A 25,157-nucleotide genomic window follows, 5' to 3' on the forward strand; every position below is an offset into this window, starting at 1 on the left:
GATGTTACAACGTTGAAACTAGTTGCCAAAATAAAATCGACACCTTAAATACAACTAGAGGAATTTCTTCATATTTAATATAAATACATGTCACGACTGGTTTTCTGTGGAACTTCCAGATTGTGGCAATGGTTGTTGATTTGGAGAAAGCCTAAGACACCTGCTGGAGGACTGGTATCCTCTGTATTCTCTATACATAGAGCTTCCTAGGCCGCCTGCCCCATTTCCTTCAGGAATTTTCAAGAGAACAAGTTTTCAAGGTACATGTGGTTTCTGCTTAGTCGAACACCTTTATCCAGGAAAACAGTGAGCCTTAGAGTTCCGTGCTGAGCATTGTCCTCTTTGCTATCATCAGTAACCATAGTGTGGTCTCTCTCCCACCGGGCATTTCCTGCTCCCTTTTCACTGACGACTTTGCCATTCATAGCAGTTCTCCATGTACTTGCCTCCTTGAGCAGCATCCTCAGTATTGTCTTGATCATCTTTAGTCATGGAAAATTGACAATGTCTTTGGCTTTTTGACTGACAAAACCATTTGTATGAATTTCTGGTAACAGAATGGTTTTGTCTACCGCCCTTACATCTTGGGCATATCGCTTTTCTATTATTGAAATTACAAAATTCCTGGGGATCAGGCTTGATAGTAAACTTTCTTGGTCCTCCCACATGTTACCTCGCCACCTGCTGTATCCAGTTCCACAATGTCCTACGTGTCCTCAGCAGTAGTTCTTGGGGAGTGGATTGGACCACTCTCCTCCATTTATACCAACCCGTTGCCCATTTGAAACTAGACTGTTGATGTTTCATTTATACATCTGCAAGGCTGTTGATGTTAAGTCATCTCAGTAAATCCACCATTGTGGCACCTGTTTGGACAGTGGTGCCTTTTACATTAGCTCGGTTGTGGTCACCCCTGCTATGCCTCCTCTTTCGATGTCTCCTTTGACCAGAAGTATGGGACGCGGATCTCTTCTCTGTTACCTCCTGGAGTTGTTTCAGCTCTTGCTCTGGCAGCTTAACTTCATGCTAGCTGTCACTTTACTGATGGGTGCGAAACCATTCACCACCTTGGCTTCGTGCGTCGGCCCATGTTCACCTTGGCCTTCATTCGCTTCCTAAGGACACCACTCCAGCCTCACTCTATGGCCTTCAGTTTCACGACCTTCACACAGAACTTCGCGATAGTACGTTTGTGTACACTGACCACTCTGAAACTGACTGTGGTGTCGGGTGTGCCTTCATCATTGGTACTGACATTTTTTGCTATCAACTTCTGGAACACTGGTCAGTATTTACTGGAGAGCTCTTTGCCCTATATCAGGCCACGCAGTACATCCGGCGACACAGGCTTTTCAATTGTGATGTCTGCTCCGATTCTCTCTGTCCTTCAAAGCTTCTGTGTACTGTATGTACACCATCCATCCCTTAGCGCAACAGGTTCAGGAAAGCTATCAATTGCTCGCTCTTGAATTGTGCTAGTGTGATGTTTATTAGAGTTCCTGGTCACGTCGGTCTGGTAGGAAACGATGCTGCTGATGCTGCTACCAAGGCTGCAGTCCTCGTACCTCAACCCACTAGTTCTGACACTCCGTCTGTTGATCTCTGTGTTACCATCTGTTAGCAGGTGGAGTCACATTGGCATCATCACTGGTTCTCCCTTCATGGGAACAAGCTCTGGGTTATTAAGCCTCTCCCAGCGGCGTGGGTGACCTCCTCTCGCCATGAGATCATTTTAGCTAGTTTGTCTTTTTAGCCATCATGATTTGTTAAGTGGTGCTCCCCACCGCTTTGTGCTCATTGCCCTCAACATTTGACGGTCTGCTATTTCCTGGTAGAATGCCCTTTTTGTGACAACCTAAATTCTAATTTATGTTTGCCATCTGAGTTATTGGCTGTTTTAGTGAATGGCGTGTAGTTTCTTGACCGCATTTTACTTTTTATCTATTGTAACAATATGGTGAAGGACATTTAATCTTTAGTTCAGGACCTCCATTGCCACTATGGTGCATTTTATGGCCCTTTCTACAAGAGAAAGTCACTGTTTTTAGCTCTTTTTCTTTCTGCCAATTGGGCTTAAGGTGTAGTCACTTTTATCTCCTTTTTCATCTTCGTGTTCTACATATGACTTTATTTGTTTTTGCACCCTAAAACAAATCAAAAACCAAAGAATAAATTTCTCTGTCCCAGTCAGATACAGTCTGTAAACTACTCTGCTGACTGTTTATGGGCCCAGACTATATACTTAGGCATAATATTCTACAGAACATACACGATCATTGTCTAGTAAAAATTAACATCAGGGAGCAGCAATGTGGAACGATGTAATTGCTTATACATTAGTTTCCCAAAATACCAAATCTTTGGCTCCAATTGAAAAACTGATGGGAAGAGAAAAGTACAGTACATCACAGTTCACTATGCGAATGTATGTAGAATAAGCAAAATGTGGGACTGCATCAATGGCAAAATAAAGGCATGACATTGTAATTCTGTCAGAAACAGAAAAGGACTTGGAAGAGCAGTGGAATGGAACGGACAGTGCCTTTGAAGGAGGATATAAGCTGAAGATCAGCAAAAGCAAAACAAGGATAGTGGAATGTTGTCAAATTAAATCAGGTGATGCTAAGCGAATCAGATAGGAAACGAGATGGTTAAAGTAGTAGAGGAGTTTCGCTATTTGGGCAACAAAATAACTGATGGCTGAAGTAGAGAGGATATAAAATGTAGACTGGCAGTGGCGAAGAAGCATTTCTGAAGAAGAGGAATTTGTTAACTCTGATTACAGATTTAAGTGTGAGGAACTCTTTCTGAAGGTATTGTCTGGAGTGTAGCCATGTGTGGTGGTGAAACATGGATGGTAAACAGTTAACTTAGAGAGAGAATAGAAGCTGTTGAAATGTGGTGCTGTAGAAGAAAATTGAAGATTATATGGATTGATCACGTAACTAATTAGGAGATACTGAACAGAATTGGGGAGACAGTAAATATGTGTCACCATTTGACCAAAAGGAGGGACCAGTTGATGGGACAGGACGTATTCTGATACATCAAGGGATCATCAGTTCAGTACTGGAGGACGCAAGGGTCATGGGTAAAAATCAGAGAGAGACCAAGAGAGGATCACAATAAGTAGATTCAGAAGGATGTAGGTTGCAGTTGTTATTCAGAGATGAAGCAGCTCTCAAAGAATAGAGTAGCGTGGAGAGCTGCACCAAGCGAATCTTCGGACTGAAAACCACACAACACCAACAATAGCAATACATGTGCATCAGAAGCATTGGTAATGAAAAAAAGGCAAGTGAGCAGGATATAGGCGTGCAAGATGAAATTTCAAACAAGCATAATACTACTACTAGAATGGATAGACAGAGGAACAACCGTAGAAATGACCAAATGAAGATGGTATGAGCGTGTTAAAAGAATGAGAGTTAAGCAGCATACCTAAGGTGCAATAGGAGCAAGAGACTTAGAGGAGGACCAAGAGACAGGTGGATCATTGAAGTGATGAAATGTGTGATGAAGAGAGAAGATCTGAACTGAGTGGAGAGAGGAACATAGTATGAAGACGGAAAGATGGAGGAGGAGACTAGACAGTCATTTCAACTCAAATTAATTTGTGAGTTTGTGTGAGTGTATTTATTTGTTTTCATAGTGTTTGCAGTTATATTTGACAAATAAAATAACATTTTCAATTTTCTCAAAGAATCAGTTTTCAATTACTCTACCAATTTAAGAAATTTTTGAAGTATTGGTTATATAATGTGAATATTAATAAATGATTTCATATTAACTTTTACAGGAAGTTAACCCACAGTCACCAGCAGAAATTGCTGGATTAAGGCCATTCACTGACTATATCATTGGAGCAGATTCAGTACTACATGAAACAGAAGACCTGTTTACACTTATAGAAGCACATGAAGGCCGTCCTCTGAAACTTTATGTGTACAACACAGCAGAGGACTCGTGCCGAGAAGTCACCATAACCCCAAATTCTCAGTGGGGAGGACAAGGAAGGTTTGTAACATGTTATGCAGTTCCATAATACAGGAGTAACAGTACTTTCTCTCTCTCTCTCTCATGCGCGCACGCCCACACACACACACACACACACACACACACACACAGAGAGAGAGAGAGAGAGAGAGAGAGAGAGAGAGAAATTTATGAACATGATTGAACCATGTACTGGTAGTCTCGTTACAAATTTACTCTTGTATTCATTACTTTCTACTGTAATATTATTGGCACACTATAGATGCTCTTGTAGATTGTTTAAAATACTAATGAAATGAAGAAAGATGTTTGGTCATACATCACTGCTGTTGCAATTGAATATAGAATGTTAATGTTGTGGAACAGATGTGGTATTTAAGTTTCAGTGGTAACAGGAATATGAATTAGAATAGATTGCTGCTCTCTACATAGAAGAGACATTGAACAACAGACAGGCACATGTCAAAGTAGACCAAGTTATTGGAGACTGTCCTTCAGATGTAGAGAACACACATGCAAGCAAGCACAGCTCCACATGCAGATCACATATGTCATGTCTGGGTGCTGAGGCCCAGTTGCACTAAGTAGCTTAATTAGCTGGGGTGGGTGTGGGGTTACAGAAAAGGTGCAGCATCAGAAGGCTCTGCAGGGGGGTGGGGGGATTAGATTAAGTAGCAGATAAGTGTAAAGGTCTATGCAGACGTGCTAGGAGGATGGAAGGACAGAAGGGTGACATCAGGGAAGGATGTAGATGTTGGACATGGCCATTTCATCAAACTCTACCTCGTGGATGGCTTCATCAGAACTCTCAGCACAGTATCTCCATTTCTACAGGTGTCACCCATTCCACACCTTGAAATTCCAGCCTAGCCACCCATGGACATTGCACATGCAATGACAAGCAGCTCCTCACAAAATATGCCAAAAGTCTCAAGCCCTTCTCACGGATGTTACTGTCCTCCTCCCTGTCATAAATAATCTCCCGCACCTTATCTTCCTAGTCATCCTCCGTAGCCACTGGTCAGCCATGAAGGAGTACATCCCTCATGACAGAGTACCGTCCAGGACTGGAGCAGCTGCCACATTCTCTGACAGTGTTTATACTATCTCTCATCGTGCCCTGAAATCAGAAATATCTTCGCCCCTTATACACCTCACCCTTTCGATAGTGGTATTCCACCAACCACCCAACAGAGGCAGTATACTTAGCCATCCCTGTTCCTAGCCCTAAGGCTCATGTATAAGACATAGGTGTGAAAACTGTTCACATGTCATCCCGTTACCACTTACCCAAGTCTTATCAATGGCATTTCCTCCCCCATCAAGGCAGCACCATCTGTTAAAGCAGGCTTGTGGTGTACCAAAATTGCTGAAACCATTGTGTGGCAATCTGTGGGTATGACCATCAACAAGCGGTTTGTCTGCCAGAAAGGCTGTGGCCAGGAGGCAGTTAGGCCATGCAGTAATCAATCACACCATGCAACATAGTGTGCTTGACTTCAATAACTGCTTCACAGTCTGGAATCTTCCCACAAATAGCAGATTTACTAAATTGTGCAGGTTGGAACTATACTTGCAGCATACCCGTTGTTCCTGTAACCACTGTGGCCTCAACCTCCACTAATCCTTGCCCCCCACCTGCCTCTATGGTCTCCTTTGCTCTCACTTCAGCCTCACACATGCTTTCTCTCCTCCAGTGCACCTGAAGAGTCTTTTACTCTTCTGTGCTCTTCCACCCCCTATCCCCCACCCCACCCCCTGCCGACACCCACCCCCTCCCCGCTTTTCCCATACACCAGCACAGCCTTCCTCACTGCTGCTTCTAGTGGCCTAGGGGCCCATCATACTATTCCCACCACATCCCTATACAGTCACAGGCAGCACATCATCTTCTTTCCCCACCCCTATGCCGCTATCACTCCGCATCATCACCCTACACCTATACTGCATCCCATTTTCCACCCAAATTGAAATCACTACTCATTGTAGTCAGAAATCTGTGGCCAGAGACTATAATGACTGGTTCCAATTCCATAATCTAGTTTTAAACGTTGCTGCTCAGTGACTTACCTGTAGTGACTAACAACCTATCCCAGTTCATAACATTATTATTCACCCCAGATCTTCTGTTGTTTACATTAAGTGTAAGAGTGATCAAAACCGGGTTTGAACTACATTTTATGAACTATTAAGAAATTTAGTCAATCATTTGATACTAATTTTCATCATGCTTTGGCATCGTCATGTACAATATGGCTTAACTTAAGAGTACTGAAACTTCCCTACTGTAAATTTGATTAATAGCAAAAAGTTTCTCAATGTGTAGGAATCGTATTCTCTATTTCCATACAGCTATAACCAAGCAGTTCCATATATTTCTGGTACTTCTCACATTGGTGTGTGGTTGGACAGTCTCCCTGCAGCCTGTGCTGAGCAACTTTGAAACTTGCCTAGTAGAAACTTAAGGGTGAACATATTGGAGTTTGGAGTGTTTATGTATGTAATTAAGAAGCTAGTGTATGATGCATTTTATTTCGTGTTTTTGTTTTCAGCTTGGGTTGTGGAATTGGATATGGCTATTTGCATCGTATTCCAGTACGTAGTCACCTAGCCAAACCACATCTTCCTGTCACACCTATTGTAAGTAGATTGTAATTTTTAATATAGAGTACATGTCTTCTTCTGTGTATCCATTAGTTTTCAAATTGTTGTTAACTTCTATTAAATACCTTTTGTTCAGTTTTATGTTGATGCTTAACCTACAAATTGCTATCCATTCAAGAGTCAAATGAAAAATGCCCTATGATTGTACTTTAAATTGTAATTGTCTAAAAAATTTTGTGCCCCCCCCCCCCCCCCCCCACACACACACACACACACACACACACACACACACACACAAAATTATTAAAGATCTTATATATCTGAAAATTTCAGGCTGTGCTCTACAACAGGTAGCAATTATTTCAGTTTCTATGTCATATTTTGCGTCATATTGTTATTGGAAGTAACTTGTGAAAGCTATCAGCACCTTAAATGCTGAGTGTCCCTGGTTGTGGAACGTTCTAAAGCTTTCAAGGATAATCTGGTAACTTTCACATTCTGTCACTGAAATATTATCCAAAACATCTTTACCACAAAACAATTGTATTCAAAAAGTGTACTACAAATTAAAATTGCATTCCTTACTTCTTTTATCGTTTCTTGGTGCATATTTCTCCCTTGGATAAGCACTGTTTGTCATTGACATAAATATTGTGAAATGAGACACAGACTCTACCAGACTGGCAAACACATGCTCATTTCAGTTATTTTTCCTATTATCATCAAGATTGCTTGCATTGAAATGAAAATTCTGGTTGGACAACATACTTCTACTTTCCATACATAAACAGAACAGATTTTTCGGAAGTATAACAGCGGATACTTCACATCAGCAGTAGAGAAAATCCACATAACATTCTTTGGCCCTTCCTTTCTGTTTTTAACAGACATATTTTAAAACCTTTGCTTTACTTTGGAAAGGGTAAGACATGACAACACCATGTTGATTAGATTGTGTCTTGTACTTTCATGGAAATTTTTCACTGCTTTTAGACTGTATTTGGTGCTGAAAGGATTAAACGTATGAGGGTTGGAATTTAAATGGTGGCAACTATTTATTCACAACTGATACAAAAGAGTTAAATGTTTGCACCTGTTACTGTCCTCCAAAGTAGTCACCAGCATTGTGTAGAACCTGTTGCCAGCGATGTGGAAGGTATAGTATACTGTTAGCAGTGCCTGTTCTGTTGATGGTGTGAATGGAGCAGTCTGTTGCCTGTCGGATCTCTGGAACAGTTCTGAAGCGAATGCCACGAAGTGGTTCCTTCATCTTTGGAATCAAATCAAGCATCACGATGGGTTCCGCATGAATTTCCAGAAATGCAGAAATGGATGCATTACGACGCTGCTCAGACGCACTTGGAGCACTATGAGCACGGCGGAGAGGCTTTCGTACGCCATATTGTAACACTGGATGACACAGGGGCCACATCATACGAGCCACAACTGAAACACCAATCCAACAAATGGCATCATTATGGGTCGCCACAAAAGTCAAAAGTGCGTCAGAGCCCCAGTATGGTGAAAGTTATGGTGATTTTTGTGTACATCTGTGATGGTGCTATCCTAATGCATTACGTTCCTCCACGGCAGACCATCATTGCACAGTATTACTGTTCGTTTTTGGAGTATCACCTGCGATCAGCTTTGCTAAAGAAGCAGCGACACTTTCTGCACTACTCGTCCATCATTTTGCACGAGAATGTGCGGACGCATACAGCGCAAGCTGTGGATGCCCTGTTTGGTCGATGGGACTGGAAAGTACTTTACCATCCACCATACTCCCCGGACTTAAGTCCTTGTGACTTTGATTTGATTCCGAAGATGAAGGAACCTCTTCGTGGCATTCACTTCAGAACTGTTCCAGAAATTCGACAGGCAGTAGACCGCTCCATTCGCACCATCAACAGAACAGGCTCTGCTAACAGTATACTATGCCTTCCACATGGCTGGCAACAGGTTCTACTCAATGCTGGTGACTACTTTGAAGGACAGTAACAGGTTCAAACATGTAACTCTTTTGTATCGATTGTGAATAAATAGTTGCCACTATCTAAGTTCCAACCCTTATAGTCATTTTTGTGCTGGCATTTTAGGACACTTCTACTTCTTGCAGCTACAGCCGAGAGGAATAATATTATAGCATTCATTTTCCTACTGCTGGAATAATCTTGTCCTCTGTTCGTTCTTCTTTTTTTCCTCCTCACGTGAGCAGTACATTGAGTCTTATCTCAAAATTATTTCATCTTTTTTTCAATATCTCCTTCAGTTGGAACAAATAAAATGTAAAGCTCACTTTATAAGGATTTACGGATCATACAAAACAGATTGCCTTCACTGCAAATTGTCTCAAACTGTATGTGACTTGGTAAGAAAGTGAGAGAATAGATAATTAGGAAAGTTGAACGTGGTTTATAAATGAAACAATGGAACATCCAAATAGGAATATCACAAAATCATGAAAAGGATAGATTGCTACCTACTGTAAGGATAACATGTTTAATTGCAGACAGGCACAACAAAAAGACTGTTACTGATCTGCAGAGCCTTTGCATTGAACAGTAATGGCCATTCAGAGCGTAGTAGGGAAGGGAGAGGGATAGCGAACTGCCGAGGGGTGGGAGGATGGTGAGGAAAGAAGAATGCTGTTTCACAGAGCATGCAGGGACTAGGGGGTGGCAGGGAAAGCTACCAGGGCAGCAAAAGCAGGGGAGCATAAAGGGGAAAAGATTGCTGGGAGCGTTGACAGAGAGTAGTGCTAATGAGGGTGATGGAACATGAATTGGGAGGAGGTGATAGGATGGGAGGCGATGCAGACGGAAACCGTTGGGTGGAGGATGCAGGGACAGTAGCTTAGGTTAGGTTAGGTTGACACTGGGATATTTTCAGGAGCAGTGAATGTAAGGATAACTCCCATGTGCACGTCAGAAAATACGGTGGTGGAGGGGAGCAGCCATTGAAATCAATCATGTTATTTTTAACTGTATGTTTTGCCAAAGGATGGTCCACTTTGGTGGCTGGCTGGCTGGTTGGTTGTCATAGCAATATAAAAAGCTGTGCAGTGATTACAGTAGAGCTGGTATATGAATTGGCTGCTTTGACAGGTGACCCGGTCTCTAATTGAGTAGAATAACCTTGTGATGACTGGAATGGGAAGTACTGGGAGAATGGATTGGGTAGGTCTTGTACCTGGGTCTCCCACAGGAATGTGAGCACTGTGACAAGGTTGGGAGACAGGGAGTGGCACAGTGATGGAGTAGGGTGTTGTGGGGGTTGGGTGGACAATGGAACACCACTTTAGTGGGAGCAAGAGGATCTTTGGTAGGATCTCTCTCATTTCAGGGCATGATGATATGATACATAATTAAAGCCCCAACGAGGTATGTAATTCAGCTGTTAGTCAAGTGTGGTATTGGACGGCGAAGGGGGTGCTCCTGAGTGAGCAGTGTGTATGGGAGTGAATTTTTGGTGTGGGGAGGGACGGCAGCTGTTAAAATACAGGAACTGTTGGTGGTTAATGGGTTTAATGTAAAAAGAGGTGTGGATGGAGCCATCAGATTCAAGGTGATCAGCATTCAGAATGTGACCCAGGGGTTGAGGATGACTAGGTGAAGTGATTGGGAGAGAAGGGTTTGGAGTTGTGAGGGAATGAGGATAGGGTGTGTTGGCCCTGAGTCCAGCTCATGAATATATCATCAATGAACCTGAGCCATACCAGGGTTTTGGGGTTGTGGCTGGCTAGGAAGGTTTTCTCTAGATGGCCCATAAACAGGTTTGCATAGGAGGGTGCCATGCAGGCATCCATGGCTGTGCCACAGATTTGCTTGTATACCTTCTCTTCAAAGGAGTACTAGTTCTCTGTTAAAATAAAGTCAGAACAATGTATCAGTAATGAGATAGTGGGTTTGGAAGCTGGAGAACGCTGGGAGAGAAGAGTTTTCAGTAGCATGACTGTGGGCAGGAGGGATGTTGGTTTATAGGGAAGTGGTATCACCTGTGAGGAGTAGAAAGCCAGGAGATAAAGGGGTGGGGATGGTGGAGATTCGGTAAAGGATGTGGTTGATATCTTTGTCATGGAAGACTAGATTTTGGCCAAATGGTTGGAGGTGTTCGTCAGCAAGGGCTGAAATTCTCAGTGGGGCACAATAACGAACTACAATGGGGTGTCCAGGATTTCTGGGGATTGTTGATTTTGGGGAGCATGTGTGCGCGTTGTAGCAGGGGTGAGGACAGAAATGGATTCAGGGGAGAGGGTGTCAAAACACTTTTTTACCTGCGGTGGAAACACTCCCTTACCACTAATCCCTCCAGCAAAATCCAACCTAACCCCAACATTGAACCCTGTGTCTCCCGCTTCATACCACCATCCAAATGTGATCCTCCCCAACCCCCTCCCACCTAACCATCCCCTGTTCAGTTTCCAGGAATTTCTTACATCCGTCATGGCCTCACCGTCCTCCCCCAAGACCCTTACTAAGAACAACCACCTTTTGGCAGAAGGAAGGATAGCTATACACAGCCTCAAAACAGATGTTAATCTAGTCATTCTAAATGCATACAAATGATCTGCCACTGTCATCATCATCACAGTGTACACTAGACGGGAGGCCTCTGCCAATTGTCTGACTCCCCTGCCTATGAACCTTGCCAGAGTGTTACAATCCCAGAAGTCCAGCATGGCCCTCCCCAAAACTTCTCCCCTGAATCGTTTTTCCTCCTCACTCCTGTGACACACCACACAGCTACCTTCTATGTGCTCCCAAAAATCCACAAACCCAACAAGCCTGTACACCCCTTTCAGCTGGTTATTGTGCCCCCACCCACTGAAATAATTTTGGCCCTCATTGACCAACACCTCTAACCAATTGCCCAAAATCTAACCTCCCACATCATTTCCTTCTCAGACTCTCCACCATCCCCTCTGCTATACCTCCTGGATCCATACTCTCAACATTGACACCACTTCCCTATACACCACCATTCCTCATGGCCGTAGTCTTGCCACTATTAAACACCACCTATCCCAACGTCCTTCAGACTCAAATCCACTACCTCAACCTTACTAACTTCATCTTAACATACAACTGTTTTTTTATGAAGAGAAGGTATACAGACAAATCTGCGACACGTCCAGCGGCATCCACATCTCACCCTCCTACGCCATCTTGTTTATGGCCCATCTAGAGAAAACATTCTGAGCCTTCCAAACCCTTGGTCTGGTTCAGGTTCACTGATGGTATCTTCATGATGTGGACTTGGGGCCAAGACACCCTTTCCTCATTCCTTCACAACCTCAACACCTTCTTTCCCATCTGCTTCATTTGGTCCTTCTCAACCCAGCATGCCACCTTCTCAACATTGACCACCACCTCTCTGATGCTTCCATCCATGCCTCTGTCCACATTAACCCAATCAACCACCAACAGTACCTGCACTGCGACAGCTGCCATCCTTTCCACTTCAGAAAATCCCTTCCATGTACAATTTGGATGCTCAGGGATGGCATATCTACAGTGACAAGAACTCTCATGCCCAGTATGGTGAATGTCTCCCAAGGCATTCACAGACACTCACTATCCCCCAGACCTAAGCCACAAAGACTTCCCATCCCATACCACCATACACTCCCAATCTTCCCACCATCTCCAAGAACCAGCTACAAAGGAGTTCCCCTTCGTCACACAATACCACCCTGAACTAGAACAACAGAACCACGTTCCTTGTCAGGGCTTTTGATTATTTATCATCATGCCCTGAAATGAGGGACATCCAACTCAAGACCCTAACCACCCCCTCATAAAATGGTGTTCCATCACCCACCCATCCTCCATAACATCCTAGTCCATCCCTATGACACTCTCGATGCCATGTATCATACCACTGTGGAAGACCCAGGTGCAAGACCTGCCCAATCTACCCACCCAGCACTTCCTATTCCAGTTCTGTCACAGGCTTACCCTACCCCATCAGAAGCCAAGCCACCTGTGAACGCAGCCTTGCCATTTACCAGCTCTCCTGCAAGTAGTACACAGCTTTCTGTGTTGGTATGAATACCACCCAGTTATACACCAGGATGAATGGCCACTGCCAAAGTGTGGTTGGGAGCATGGCAGACTATCCTGCAGCACACTGTGCAGCTGAACATAACATGCTTGATTTCAGTGGCTGTTTCACAAACTGGACCATCTGGATCCTTCCTCCACCACAACTTTTCTGAACTACAATACATTTTCTGCTCCTGAAATTGTCCGAACCTCAACCTACGATATTCTACTGTCCCCACACTCTCCACCCAACAGTTTCGACCCCTTCTGTCGTATAACCACCTCCCAATTCATGCCACCTCATTGTCATTGTGCATCACTCAGCAGTCTTTTCCCCCTCTGTGCTCTTCTTTTTTTCTGCTCCACTTCCTCCCCCACACCCTCCTGACACTACCCTGGCAGCCTTATCCTACCGCCTTCTAATCCCTGCATGCTTCTTTCCCCCCACCCATACTGGCCCCGTCCCCCACCCCCTCCCACCTCTCTGCCCTGTTTCTCATTGGTGTTTTGTTCAACACAACAGTTGCAGTCTGGTCAGAGATAGCGGTTATGTGTGCACTTGAACATGTGTGTGTGTGTGTGTGTGTGTGTGTGTGTTTTCAGAAAAAGCTCAGTGTGTCACAGTCTTTTTGTTGTGCCTCTCTGTCATCTTTAAGGGGACTAGCAATGTACCCATTTCGGCCTCATCATTTTTTTATTTTGTTTCAGTAAATTTGCCGTTTGAGGTTTATATATAGCATGCCCTAAGAAGTAAAATGTTTTGTTTGATGATGAATCGTCAACTTGCAGAAAGAGCATGTGTGCATGCGGGTGTGCACCAGGGCATGTGTATGTGTCACTTTAGGCAAATTCTAAATACATGATTTTTTTGTTTTCCGTAGGCTTCACCTGCAACTACAGCTGCAACAAGGACTACTGCGCCAGGCGGTGCAGCTAGTCCAGGTGCACAGCCGTCAATAGCAAGTGCAGCCCCAACATTCAGTGACACTGTGTCGCCAGAATCTGGAAAGACTCAGGCTACAGTGTCCACATCAGGAATGCAGTCTTTTGTGACACCTCACCTCCAAGAGAGTGGCAGTCTTACATCAATGCCACCATCTACAACATCTGAATACCAAATGTCCCCACTCTCTATTTCGCACAGCATTGAACAGAGGTTACCTATCACAGTTCCTTCACCAAATTCTACTGTCTATCAACCTTCAGTTATCTCAGATTCCACTTACCAACCAACAGTTGTTTCTACAGGCCTTGGCCCTAGTTATCAAGGAACATCTGTCCCAACAACACTCAATACAAGCCAACAAATGAATAATATCCAAATGCTAAACACTGGAATGCAGGGAACAATAGGTGCACAGGGAGTAACATATCCTGCATCACAACCATCTGGCTATCGACCAGCTCCATTTACAGTATCAGACTACAAAGTGCCTCCGCAGTCAACAGCACACCTTTTCACAGTACCACCACCCACAGCTCCCATGCCTGCTATGCCACCTCGCAGTGGTATTGAGACAGCAGCAACAGCAAGTGGTGTTTTACCATCAGTTGCCAGATCAGCGACAACTCTAGCAGCAAGTAAGTGACATGTCACCTTGTATGAGCATCTGCTTTGATCTGATATAGTTTTGATTATTTCTTCTTTAATTTGCTCAGATGTTTGGACTGTAGTTGCTCTTGATACATTGTGTAAATAGACAGAAAATGAATGCTAAAGCTACATGACAATTAAAAACTTTGTATGAATCATACTTAAATCTGTACAAAGCAAAAATGTACTTGTTCTAACAAAATAAGTTTTGTGTGTGTACTTGTTCTAACAAAATAAGTTTTGTGTGTTCTTCTGATTATTGTTCTTTTTTCAACATTTTTATAATTTTCAAAATAATGTAACTAAAGAGGAGTCTTTGGGCAATAACTGTTGTAAAGATTGTATATAATGCAGTATGAGAGATTTTTCTATGCTGCAACGGTACTTTATGTATTAAATCTTTTTCACCGCATGCTTACAGAGTGTGTGTGTGTGTGTGTTTTTTTTTTTTTTATCACAAACTTTAATTGTTGTTTTAACACTGCTGTAGAGCCACACACAACTTGTTACTGTATATCATCATTCTGACTCATACAGTGTCACTTTGCAACATTTCCCTATGTAGCAAATCAGTGTGAATTTTGATGTACTCCCAGTAAGTCCATGATCCAGCAAAACTGTTGGCCTTTGTGATTGTTCTAAACATTCACTGTAGTCAAAGCCTTCAGTACTCGTGATATCATATCAAATATTTCCTCCCATACAGTTTTGGCATTCAAGGCAAACGTGTTCAGATCCAGACACTGTAAAGCATTACATTCTCATCTCATCTTTCACTGGATCCACTAACCTTGTTCAAAAGCAGATTTTCCGGGCCACTCCATCCAAGCATTGTGCTGCTGATCTGTCCAAGAAGCAAATGATGAATACACCTCTTGTCACTAGTGCTATACTGCCCTTGAATGTATTTGTCAACTACTTTGACAAGGTTATGACTTCCTAAAATTATGCCCTGAAACGAGGTAGGTCCTTGCTGTCTGACATTTTGCCCACCATACACTTAGAATTTCCCCCCACCCCCACCCCTCATTCTCAGCAATATCCTGATCACACCCTATGCTCCTGCATCCATTTTGATACCCTGTGGCTCCTACCGCTGTAGGGCTTGCCCTGTGCATCTTCCTACCTCCTATACCAGTCCTGTAACTCGCAAAACCTATACTATCAAAGGGAGAGCCACCTGTGAAATGATACATTTTGTGTACCAACTGCTATGTAAACAACGCCTGACCTTCTGCATTGGTATGACTACCACCAAGTTGGCAGTTATGATGATGAATGGGCATAGGCAGAGGGTGTATATTGGCAACATGCAATATGATGTTGCAGAGCATGCTCAATAACACGATAGGTATGACTTCAGTGCCTGGTTTACCACATGTACCATCTGGGTTCTCCCCCTTGATTCCAATTTTTCAGAACTCTGCAGGTGGGAACTGGAATTACAATATGTCTTTTGTTCTCACCACCCACTGGGCCTTAATGTACGATGATTTCTTCAGTCTCAATTCAATTCATTGCCTCATCATAAGTCAGTTGATATAACCATCTACATTTTAGCATTCATCTGCAACTCAACATTTCAAAATTTAAATATAATGTAACTGTAGACTTAAAACAAATCCACTCACAAGAAGTGGCAGGAGAACACACACAGGAAAGGTTTTAAAGATTGCAAACTTTTTGAGCCAATGGTTCCTTTGTCTGGCAGAAGGCTTGAAAGTGAAGGTAGAGGTTTGAAGGGGAAAAAAGGTGAGGTTTAAGAAAAGGGGTAGATTTTGGAAAAGTCGCCCAGAACCCTGGGTCAGGGGAGACTTGCTGGATGGGCCAGATTCATTGTACAACATTTCAGAAGTTTCTTTCTCCTCTTGTCTGTACTGCATATTGTTCACTTTCACTTCTTCATTGTACAACATTTCAGAAGTTTCTTTCTCCTCCTGTCTGTACTGAATATTGTTCACTTTCACTTCTGTATAAGGCTGCACTGCAGAAATTCGAACTGCCTCAATATCTCCATAATTACTTTCAGAAAAAGACATCTCATCCCTTAAATTTGTTAACAAATTTAACTTTTTCACAAATGTTTTTACTGCTATTGCCGGTTTGTGTTATTACGTCCCCTTTAAATCAGCCGTAAGTTATTGTGTTGTCAAAATAGTAAAAAGTCTTTGCAAATTTTAGTTCTATTTTTTTTTATCTGAGTCTCCCAGCATAGCCTGATTCAGTTTGATTGCACTTGATTACTTTTGTTGTTCTTCATCTCTTAGTCACAACACATTCTGTTCCACAGGTCTTTCAAGTCATTTGCCATGTCTGATAGAATTAAAATGTCATTGGAAACCTTAAAGTCTTTGTTTCTTCTTTCTGAATGTTAACTCCTGTTACAAATTTGTCCTTTTGTTTCATTTACTGCTTGCCAGATGTACGTATTGAATAAGGCTCTCTCTCTGTATTCAACTCATAGAACTGCAGATTGTTGTCTGTGCAAGTTTTAGATAACCTGTTGCCCCTTGTATTTTGTCCCCAATAACATTACAATTTCCCTAGTATATCCCAGTCAACAGCTTTTTCTAAGTTTACAAATGCTTAAATGTAGATTGTTGTTCTTCCATTGATCTTCTACCATATCAGCTTTTAGAAGATCAGCTTCTACCAGCTGTTCCATTCTTAGGTAATTTGTGTTTAAGTATGTTACATTATTCTTGAAATCTGAGGTTTTCGACAGTCTCTTATATCCTACATACCAGGTGAAACAGTTTTGCGATATTTGTTATGAGGATCATGATTATTCTGAAGGAATGTCACATGCCCCAGGTGCATTATTTCAACTTAGAGCTCTCAGTGCTTTGTCAAATTTCCACCTACTTGTCATTCATCATTCTTCAGCTACATTCCATAGATTTTCATGACAATAACACATTAACAGTGTCACCTTGACCATTTCTGAAATGCTTGTTCCCAGTGCAGACCCATAACAATATGCCTTTTTTTCACTATTGCTTATGTCAGTGGATTTTGCCTATTCCAATCTATGTTGTCACAAGAACAATTCCCCATTCTTCTCTGCTGTATGTGTGTGTATATACACTGTGTGATCAAAAGTATCTAGACACCTGGCAGAAAATGACTTAAAAGTTTGTGGCACCCTCCATCAGTAATGCTGGAATTCAATATGGTGTTGGCCCACCCTTATCCTTGATGACAGCTTCCATTCTCACAGGCATATGTTCATTCAGGTACTTTAAGGTTTCTTGGGGAATGGCAGCCCATTCTTCACAGAGTGCTGCACTGAGGATAAGTATTGATGTCGGTCTGTGTGCCCTGTTACGAAGTCGGCATTCCAAAACATCCCAAAGGTGTTCTATAGGATTCAGATCAGGACTCTGTGCAGGCTAGTCCATTACAGGGATGTTATTGTCATGTAACCACTCCACAACCACACTATAACACCACCACCTCCAAATTTTACTTTTGGCACTACACATGCTGGCAGATGACGTTCACCGGGCATTCGCCATACCCACAGCCTACCATCAGATCACCACATTGTGTACTGCGATTCATCACTCCACACAGTGTTTTTCCATTGTTAAATTGTCCAATTTTTACACTCCTTACACCAAGTGAGGCATCGTTTTGCATTTACCGGTGTGATGTGTGGCATATGAGCAGCTGCTCAACCATGAAATCACAAGTTTTACTCACCTCCTGCCTGACTGTCATAGCACTTGCAGTGTATTCTGACAAAGTCAGCCTGTACATTTTTGTGCTCTACGTGTCCCTTTACATTTCCATTTCACTATCACATCAGAAACAGTGGACTTAGGGATGTTCAGGATTGTGGAAATCTCACTTACAGACGTACGACACAAGGGTCATTCCATGTCAGTTCAACCAATTTGAGAAAATGTTCCACCTGATAGTCTCAGATTTGGCTGAAATTTAGCACACCAATGCTACCAAGTGTGGAACACTCATGTACAAACTTTTAAGTTCCTCTGCCAATTAGTTCCAGAATTATGGCTTGTGAAAGAAAGTGGCGTGACCCGGAAATTGCAACCTGCATCTGGCAATCTATCTTAATATGATGATAACAAACACTAAAGTTTCCTGGAACTGTACTTCTTGTGCCCACAGGGTGTATCCCAGATCTCCATAGCAACAAATCTTGGTCCGATTCATCCAGATCATACAGTACAAAGCGAATGCCACATTTTGTTCCTATGTTGTTTTATGACATTCAGATGCTTCTGCTCTACCAATACTGCAACTTGCTTGAACAAAAGCACCACTAGTACATTCTCCTGCCTCCATACTGACTTTCCACAACAGAACTGATCAGTCTGTACTAGAATCTTAAAAACATGAGTAACCTGTAATTGTTGCTTGTTTCCTTTGTTGTTCTTGCCTAACAATGACTCATTCTGTCCCTGAAAGCTACCATTCTTTAACTTTCTGTTGCCTAATGGTTGCCAACAATTGCTGCAGCTTTATCTGAAACAAGCTGTCTGCATCATCACTATTACTTGCTAAACCGAGTTAAAAGAAACATAACCAAATACATCTCTGTCAACTTTTATTGTACACAAATGCCTTGCAATAATAAGTTGAAATTTTGCCGCATATTATATTATGGTCTACTTGGGCAGTGTTTGAAATTTGGCTTGGATACCACTTGTTCCTTTTGTGGTACCACACTTAGAAAAGCCATGTTTTTCAGGTAATTTTTTCAAATTTTGTGTGCATGTAACTCTGTGTGACTGATGTGGGCAAGATGAGTTCTGTGTCTGTTCAGGCCACATTAAGCTTACCACAAAAAAAATTTATACCCTTTTTGAGTGAATTATATTTGGCATAGAGGGCACCTACAATATGTACCTCTTAACATATTACATTTTTTAAATCACATTTTGAAATTTTTTATTTTCCCTCGGAAACATGTTGTTGGTGTTTTGATTCATAGTGTGTGTTCTCTAAGTGGATGTTATTGGGTTGTAAAAATTTCACTGGACTGTGCGGAATAGTTCCAAAGCTATTAAGACCTGAAGTTGGGTCTGAAGATAGATTCCCAGATGCGGGTTGCAATTTCCGTGTCATGCCACCTTCACCGAGCGAGGTGGCGCAGTGGTTAGACACTGGACTCGCATTCGGGAGGACGGCGGTTCAATCCCGCGTCCGGCCATCCTGATTTAGGTTTTCCGTGATTTCCCTAAATCACTCCAGGCAAATGCCGGGATGGTCCCTTTCAAAGGGCACGGCCGACTTCCTTCCCCGTCCTTCCCTAATCCAATGACCTCACTGTCTGGTCTCCTTCCCCAAAACAACCAACCAACCATGCCACCTTCTTTCACAAGTCATAATTCTGGAACTAATTGGCAGGGGAAACTAATACTTTGTACACGAGTGTTCCACACATGGTAGAATTAGTGTACTGAATTTCAGTCAAATCTGAGACTGTGAGCTGGAGCCCCTGGTTGAACTGACATGGAATGACCCACAAGTGACACCCAGTCACCTGACCACATTCAAAGTCGGTGAGTTCCACGGAGTGCTCTATTCTGCTCTCTTATGATGTCTAATGACTAGTGAGGTCACTGATATGGAGTACCTGGCAGTAGGTGGCATCACAATGCAACTAATATGAAAAACAGATTTTGGGGGTGTCCGGATACTTTTTATCGCATAGTATATATGTTCCATACTCCCTCACATGCCCACAGTGCCATTAGGTGGCATTCAGGTTTGCAGTGGGTAGTGGTGTTGATATCATTAGTGTAGTATTTGTCTTGACATCGTTAGCGTAGTATTTATACTTCTGCAGCTTCGCGTTTCTGTTCTAGCCATTCCTGCTTTGCCATTTTTGCAATTTCTCTGAAAACCATTCCCTTTCGCATGCTTCATTTGCTGCATTTATAAAGTTTTTTTACATAAATTAAATCTAACATCTCAAGTGTTTGTCAGAACCATGTACACAAAATAATAATCTTCATGGTAACATAAAAAATTACAAATCCAAATATCAATTCAAAATGTCCTTCATCCATTTCACTGATGCCAGAATGACTGTCTCTTAATTATCACTGACACAACTACAATCCGCCCACATAAACGTAAACATTCAAATTGTTTTCTGTTCTTCAGGTTACCTCATGTTTATCACACTGCTTCATTGTCTAGTTTCTTCTCTTGCATCTGTGAATATGGTTTACACCAGAGTGAACAAAGCAAATGTGAATTCCCTCTGGTGTAATTGCAAGTGAGTAGGAATAGCATTCAGTTGCATTCTGCTTGTATTCGTGGTGCTCGCACACACTTTAGTTTCGTGGCAAGAACCTTTGAAGTCCTACTCTCATATAGCATCGGGGCCCAGTTGCTATCAGCGTGGTTTTGTGCTGTCTGAGATGTTAAGTTTCAGGTTTGATTTACAACCACCGCTGTATTTATTTTATGTGAGGAAGGTGCCAATGGTATCCTCATACCCTGCATTCCTGTTTTCTTTTTCAGTATCATACATACTCTTGTTTTTCTCTTATTTTAGTTCCGTTGATATCTATGTACTCACCAAACCAGAATTCCTGGTCTTCTTCCTGTTTGCATCACTGATCCTCATTATTGCTAGATTCAGGCTATCCATTTCTCTTTTTGAGTTCTCTAACCGAACTAACAATTAAGAGATTTAACATTCCGTACATTATTCTGTAGAATACCACTTTTGTTTCTGGTAAGAATCTTGAGTAGTTTCCATACAGACACATTTATGGGATACAATTTAATCTCTAGAATATTTTACATAGTAGAGCTGCAGGCCCCCCAGGAGGTACAATAGCTATAGTTTTCCCTTCCTTGCAAATGTTTGGGGTACCAACGTAGTGGGACTATGTTTACTAGTGTTAGAAGATCAGATCACTGAGAAGAAACTCCTGCTGTTGCTCTTCAGCAAACATGTTTAGTCTGTCATCACAGATACCCCCCTGATGTCATTTCACCTGTGGTGCAGCTGAGACAAACAAACCGTTCCATCTCAGCAGGGTCCATGATTTAAGGGAGAAAATATTCCATACACACATTTTATTAACAAGACAACTGTACAACACTTTTTGAATTTGTGGCAATTTAGTCTCCATAGTCTGTAGATTTGAGTTTCTTAAATGGACAGTGGGCTGAGTCCATTTTAAATTCTACGTAGTTCTTGTTTGGTATGTGGAAAATTTATTGCAAATGTCCACAAACCTTGTTACTTAACCCTTTGACTGCTGGAGGCACATCATCTGCTTGGCACACTGAGGCGCCACATCCTGCGGCGTAATCCGGCTACTGGCACGCTGCCTGCCTGCCCTCAGAGGCGTTGCTGGGACCAGATCGGCCCACGCTGCCCAACCCGGCCTGTGCTGAATACTTCTTGGTTGATTAAGACTGGCGCAGAGCCAGCGTGAATTTTTGACAACTTTGAGCTGTAATATCTTGGGCAATAGTTGTTGTAAAGAAATCAGATGTGCCCATCTCGTACAACTTTATGCGTTCTCCTAAGAATAATAATGAAAAGAATTTTACTAGCCATATTGAGCCAGAAAATTGTAGATAAATCAGCCAAACAAATAGGCACTCAAAAAAATTTCGAAGTTTGGCTTTTTGCATCTCCTGAACTAATGCTATGACGAATGTAGTAGCCCAACAACACAAGGTTCTTAAATACAAAGTTTCATTTCCAGAGCACTTTCCAGTACTGAATGAATTAAGTGCAAAGTTAAAGATTTTGTAAAAATGTTAAAAATGTGGTCTTTATTGTCCTGATTTTGCTAAAAATGGTTTGATTTTGCTAAAAATGGTATGCCCTGTAAAACATACCTGGAATGAAAGTTGGGCAGAAAAATCAGACCTGAAAACAATGTAAACTTCGGATTTGCATATCAAGTAGAGTGAACCCATGATGAAAATGAAATTTAGATTGCTATAGATTGACAGCACAACGATAAGGAATAAAAATTTTTATTCCCCTACTATTTTCCAATAATCTACAAATTAGTCAAAAAGATGTTGATTTTTATGAACAGATGAAAGCAGGTTAGATTTGATACTACTTTTACTAATACCATTTTCTATTAATGCTTCAAAGCCAGTCTCATTCGAACAACAAATTTTAAGCCCCCCACAGAGCAATGAATTTAATTTCCAATATTGGCGAACAACAGAGGCAAAGTAGCAAGAAAAATTGCAACCCGCATCTGGCAATCTATCTTCAGACCCAACTTCAGGTCTTAATAGCTTTGGAACTATTCCGCACAGTCCAGTGAAATTTAACTTTGGCATGTTGTTTCTCATTGATCAAAGGCATTTGAATCAATTACAGAAAACAGGTTTTGTACAAATAGACTGAATGTGATCTATATTTGTACTACCAAGGATAAAAAAATATAACTGTCCATGTTACTTGTTAATAATTTAAAAGTATTGTAAGTAGATTAATATATGGTTTCGCAATGTACTAGCATTATTACATTTGCCACAGTACAGATATTGCGCCATCTCAATCACCAAGTCCATTCATATGCCAGTAACCAGCACTGGCGAAGTTAAAAACAGATTTATATTTCTTTTTACATTTTTGCCTCTTTTTTTCCCCAGAGGCGTCAATTAATTTTCTCAGATTTAGTTCCCAGTGATTAGTAATGGTTCTTTGTATGACAAGTCTCAAAACAGGGTACAATACATAATGGAACATTGCAAGTTTTGCATTGGTATCTTGTTTCCCAGCGCACTTTTCTTTTTCGTGCAAACCTCGCATCTGCGCAATAGCATACTTTCCTGCGAATGTTCACTCGCGATGACAGCTGGAAAATGTCTCCCTGTGAATTGCATACGGTTCTTGTCATCGTAGCACCTTCCCCTACCAACTTTTTTCCATTCTGTAACATATTTTTCTACAGTCTCCCTTACGAGAGAAAGGTGAAACTCTGCTAGTGCCATTTTTTGCCCTGTTACCAACCAGTGGAGAGCATGAGCATTTAGAATGCACAAATCCAGAATGTGAAAAAATATTTCTTGTACCATTTAACAGTCTTATGCACTGATCCGACTGAGCTCAGTAACATGTCAAACAGTCAACTGCGCCCATACTGAAATTGTGATCTTCTATACATTACGGTTTTTTTATTTTCCTCCAGTATTTCTGTCAGTCTTCTCTGTTTCAACCACTTGTGTGCCTTTCACTTACTCCTGTGGGCAGTGTTTTACCGGTGACCAGTCAGTCAGAGTCAAATGGACCAGATCTGTTTTAGTGGAACTTCTGTAATTGCATAATTTTGTACAATTGCCCACTGTTGTCTGTGTTAACATTACCGAATCTCAAAAACTGTTTATTGTGCAGTGGAATTCAATAACAATGTTTGTTTCCAGTTTTGTTTCATATTCCTCTATTTGTTTCTTTACATAGAATCGTATCATTATCAGAATCCAAGGCTGGTGGCAAACAGGCAAGACGATATTCAGCTGTATTTTAAACATGTTGACAAATATATTAGTTCCTTCAATACTGTTGCACCTGGGAGTGAGGACACTCCAGTCAGTTTGTGAGTTTTTGTCATTGTATTTCATGAGGATACGCTGAACCACAAGTAGTATATGCGCAACTGTCTTGAAATCATTCACAGTGTGATAGTTTCCTTAGTCATCACTGCACTTGTTTCCTGTAACGTCATCACATTTCTGATAAATGCCATAAGAGGCCAAGTGCAATTATATCATGGCCATGTATTAACAACTAGGTTGAAACATTTTGTTTACAAACATGTCACCGGTTAAAAGCATCAACACTGGTGTGAACACACATTCTAAGTGATTGCAATACAGCCTCTAATGTAACTGGGGCAGCAAACTAAGTTTGTTACTCTGTAATGATATACTAGAAACAAAGGAATTGAGAATATATCTTCTGTTATCACCTCTATATGAGCTGTGATAATTAATGTGTGTAGTGAACTGTGTGTAATTTGTTACAGGTGGTGGACCGAGTATACCTGGAATGCCAGTTGTGACAACACCAATATCACTACCTGGGATGCCACCTATAACGGTGTCAGCTTCTATACCACTTGCAGCATTTGAGGGCCTTCCTCCTCCTCAGTAGATGGCTCCTGTTAATCTTGAAATTGTCATTTGGGAATCTTGGATGACACAGCTTCTCACCTTTGCATTTCTGTGATAGAAGTGATTTTTCTTCGAGTGACGTACATTGAAAAAAGTTATTACAAAGGGTTGAAAATATTGATAGATACTGAATGTCTCTTATGCTGCCAGGGATTGCTGGACTGTGAATATAAAAAAAAAATAAACAGTGCCTCATTAAAAAGGAATTTCTTTTGTGGGAATTGACAGTGTTGTAATCTGTAATGAAATTATAAAACTTAATTTGTTGTTTATTAATGTTTTTATCTTTGTATGTATCATATTATAGTTACAAGTATGCTTGCTTGTTCGCTTTAAGAATTATGGCATTCACTGGCACATTGTACGAAGCAAGAAGTTGATGAAACATATGATATGGAGATTATATTCTGTCATATGTATCAGAATAAATAGCCATCAAAATTAATTTATTTAGCAGATACAAATGTTTTATTTCATTTCATACATATTTTAATTCATGCTTTGTGTATTGAATGTGTCAGTGAGGTTCTGGTACTGACTTAGGCTCTTTCATATTCATCAAACGTACATGAGCCAGCAAATGTATTAGATTTTAATTGGCAATAATGCATAGCTTTATTTTCCCGTCCATGCTGAATTGTTAAATATATCCTTTCATTAGCTAGAGAAGCGATTATATTTAATACATTTTTCAAACAGGTAATGCTAAATGCGCTCTCTCTCTCTCTCTCTCTCTCTCTCTCTCTCTCTCTCTCTCTCTCTCTCTCTCTCTCTCC

At 41.5% G+C, this 25,157-nt stretch overlaps 1 protein-coding gene across 3 annotated transcripts in view; it reads left to right on the forward strand.

Annotated features, from left to right (window-relative positions):
• Window positions 1-24,826, forward strand: part of LOC126469507 (Golgi reassembly-stacking protein 2) — a 54,927-nt gene extending 30,101 nt beyond the window's left edge. For all 3 annotated transcript variants that reach the window (XM_050096648.1, XM_050096642.1, XM_050096638.1), the window contains exons 5-8: window positions 3,800-4,017; window positions 6,549-6,636; window positions 13,526-14,225; window positions 24,234-24,826. In XM_050096648.1, the coding sequence (XP_049952605.1) occupies window positions 3,800-4,017; window positions 6,549-6,636; window positions 13,526-14,225; window positions 24,234-24,361 (1,134 nt within the window). In that variant the 3' untranslated portion in view covers window positions 24,362-24,826. The remainder of the gene's footprint in view (window positions 1-3,799; window positions 4,018-6,548; window positions 6,637-13,525; window positions 14,226-24,233) is intronic.
• The last annotated feature ends 331 nt before the right edge of the window (window positions 24,827-25,157 follow it).

Source organism: Schistocerca serialis, chromosome 1, assembly GCF_023864345.2.
Source record: "Schistocerca serialis cubense isolate TAMUIC-IGC-003099 chromosome 1, iqSchSeri2.2, whole genome shotgun sequence".
In the NCBI taxonomy this organism is placed as follows: domain Eukaryota; kingdom Metazoa; phylum Arthropoda; class Insecta; order Orthoptera; family Acrididae; genus Schistocerca; species Schistocerca serialis.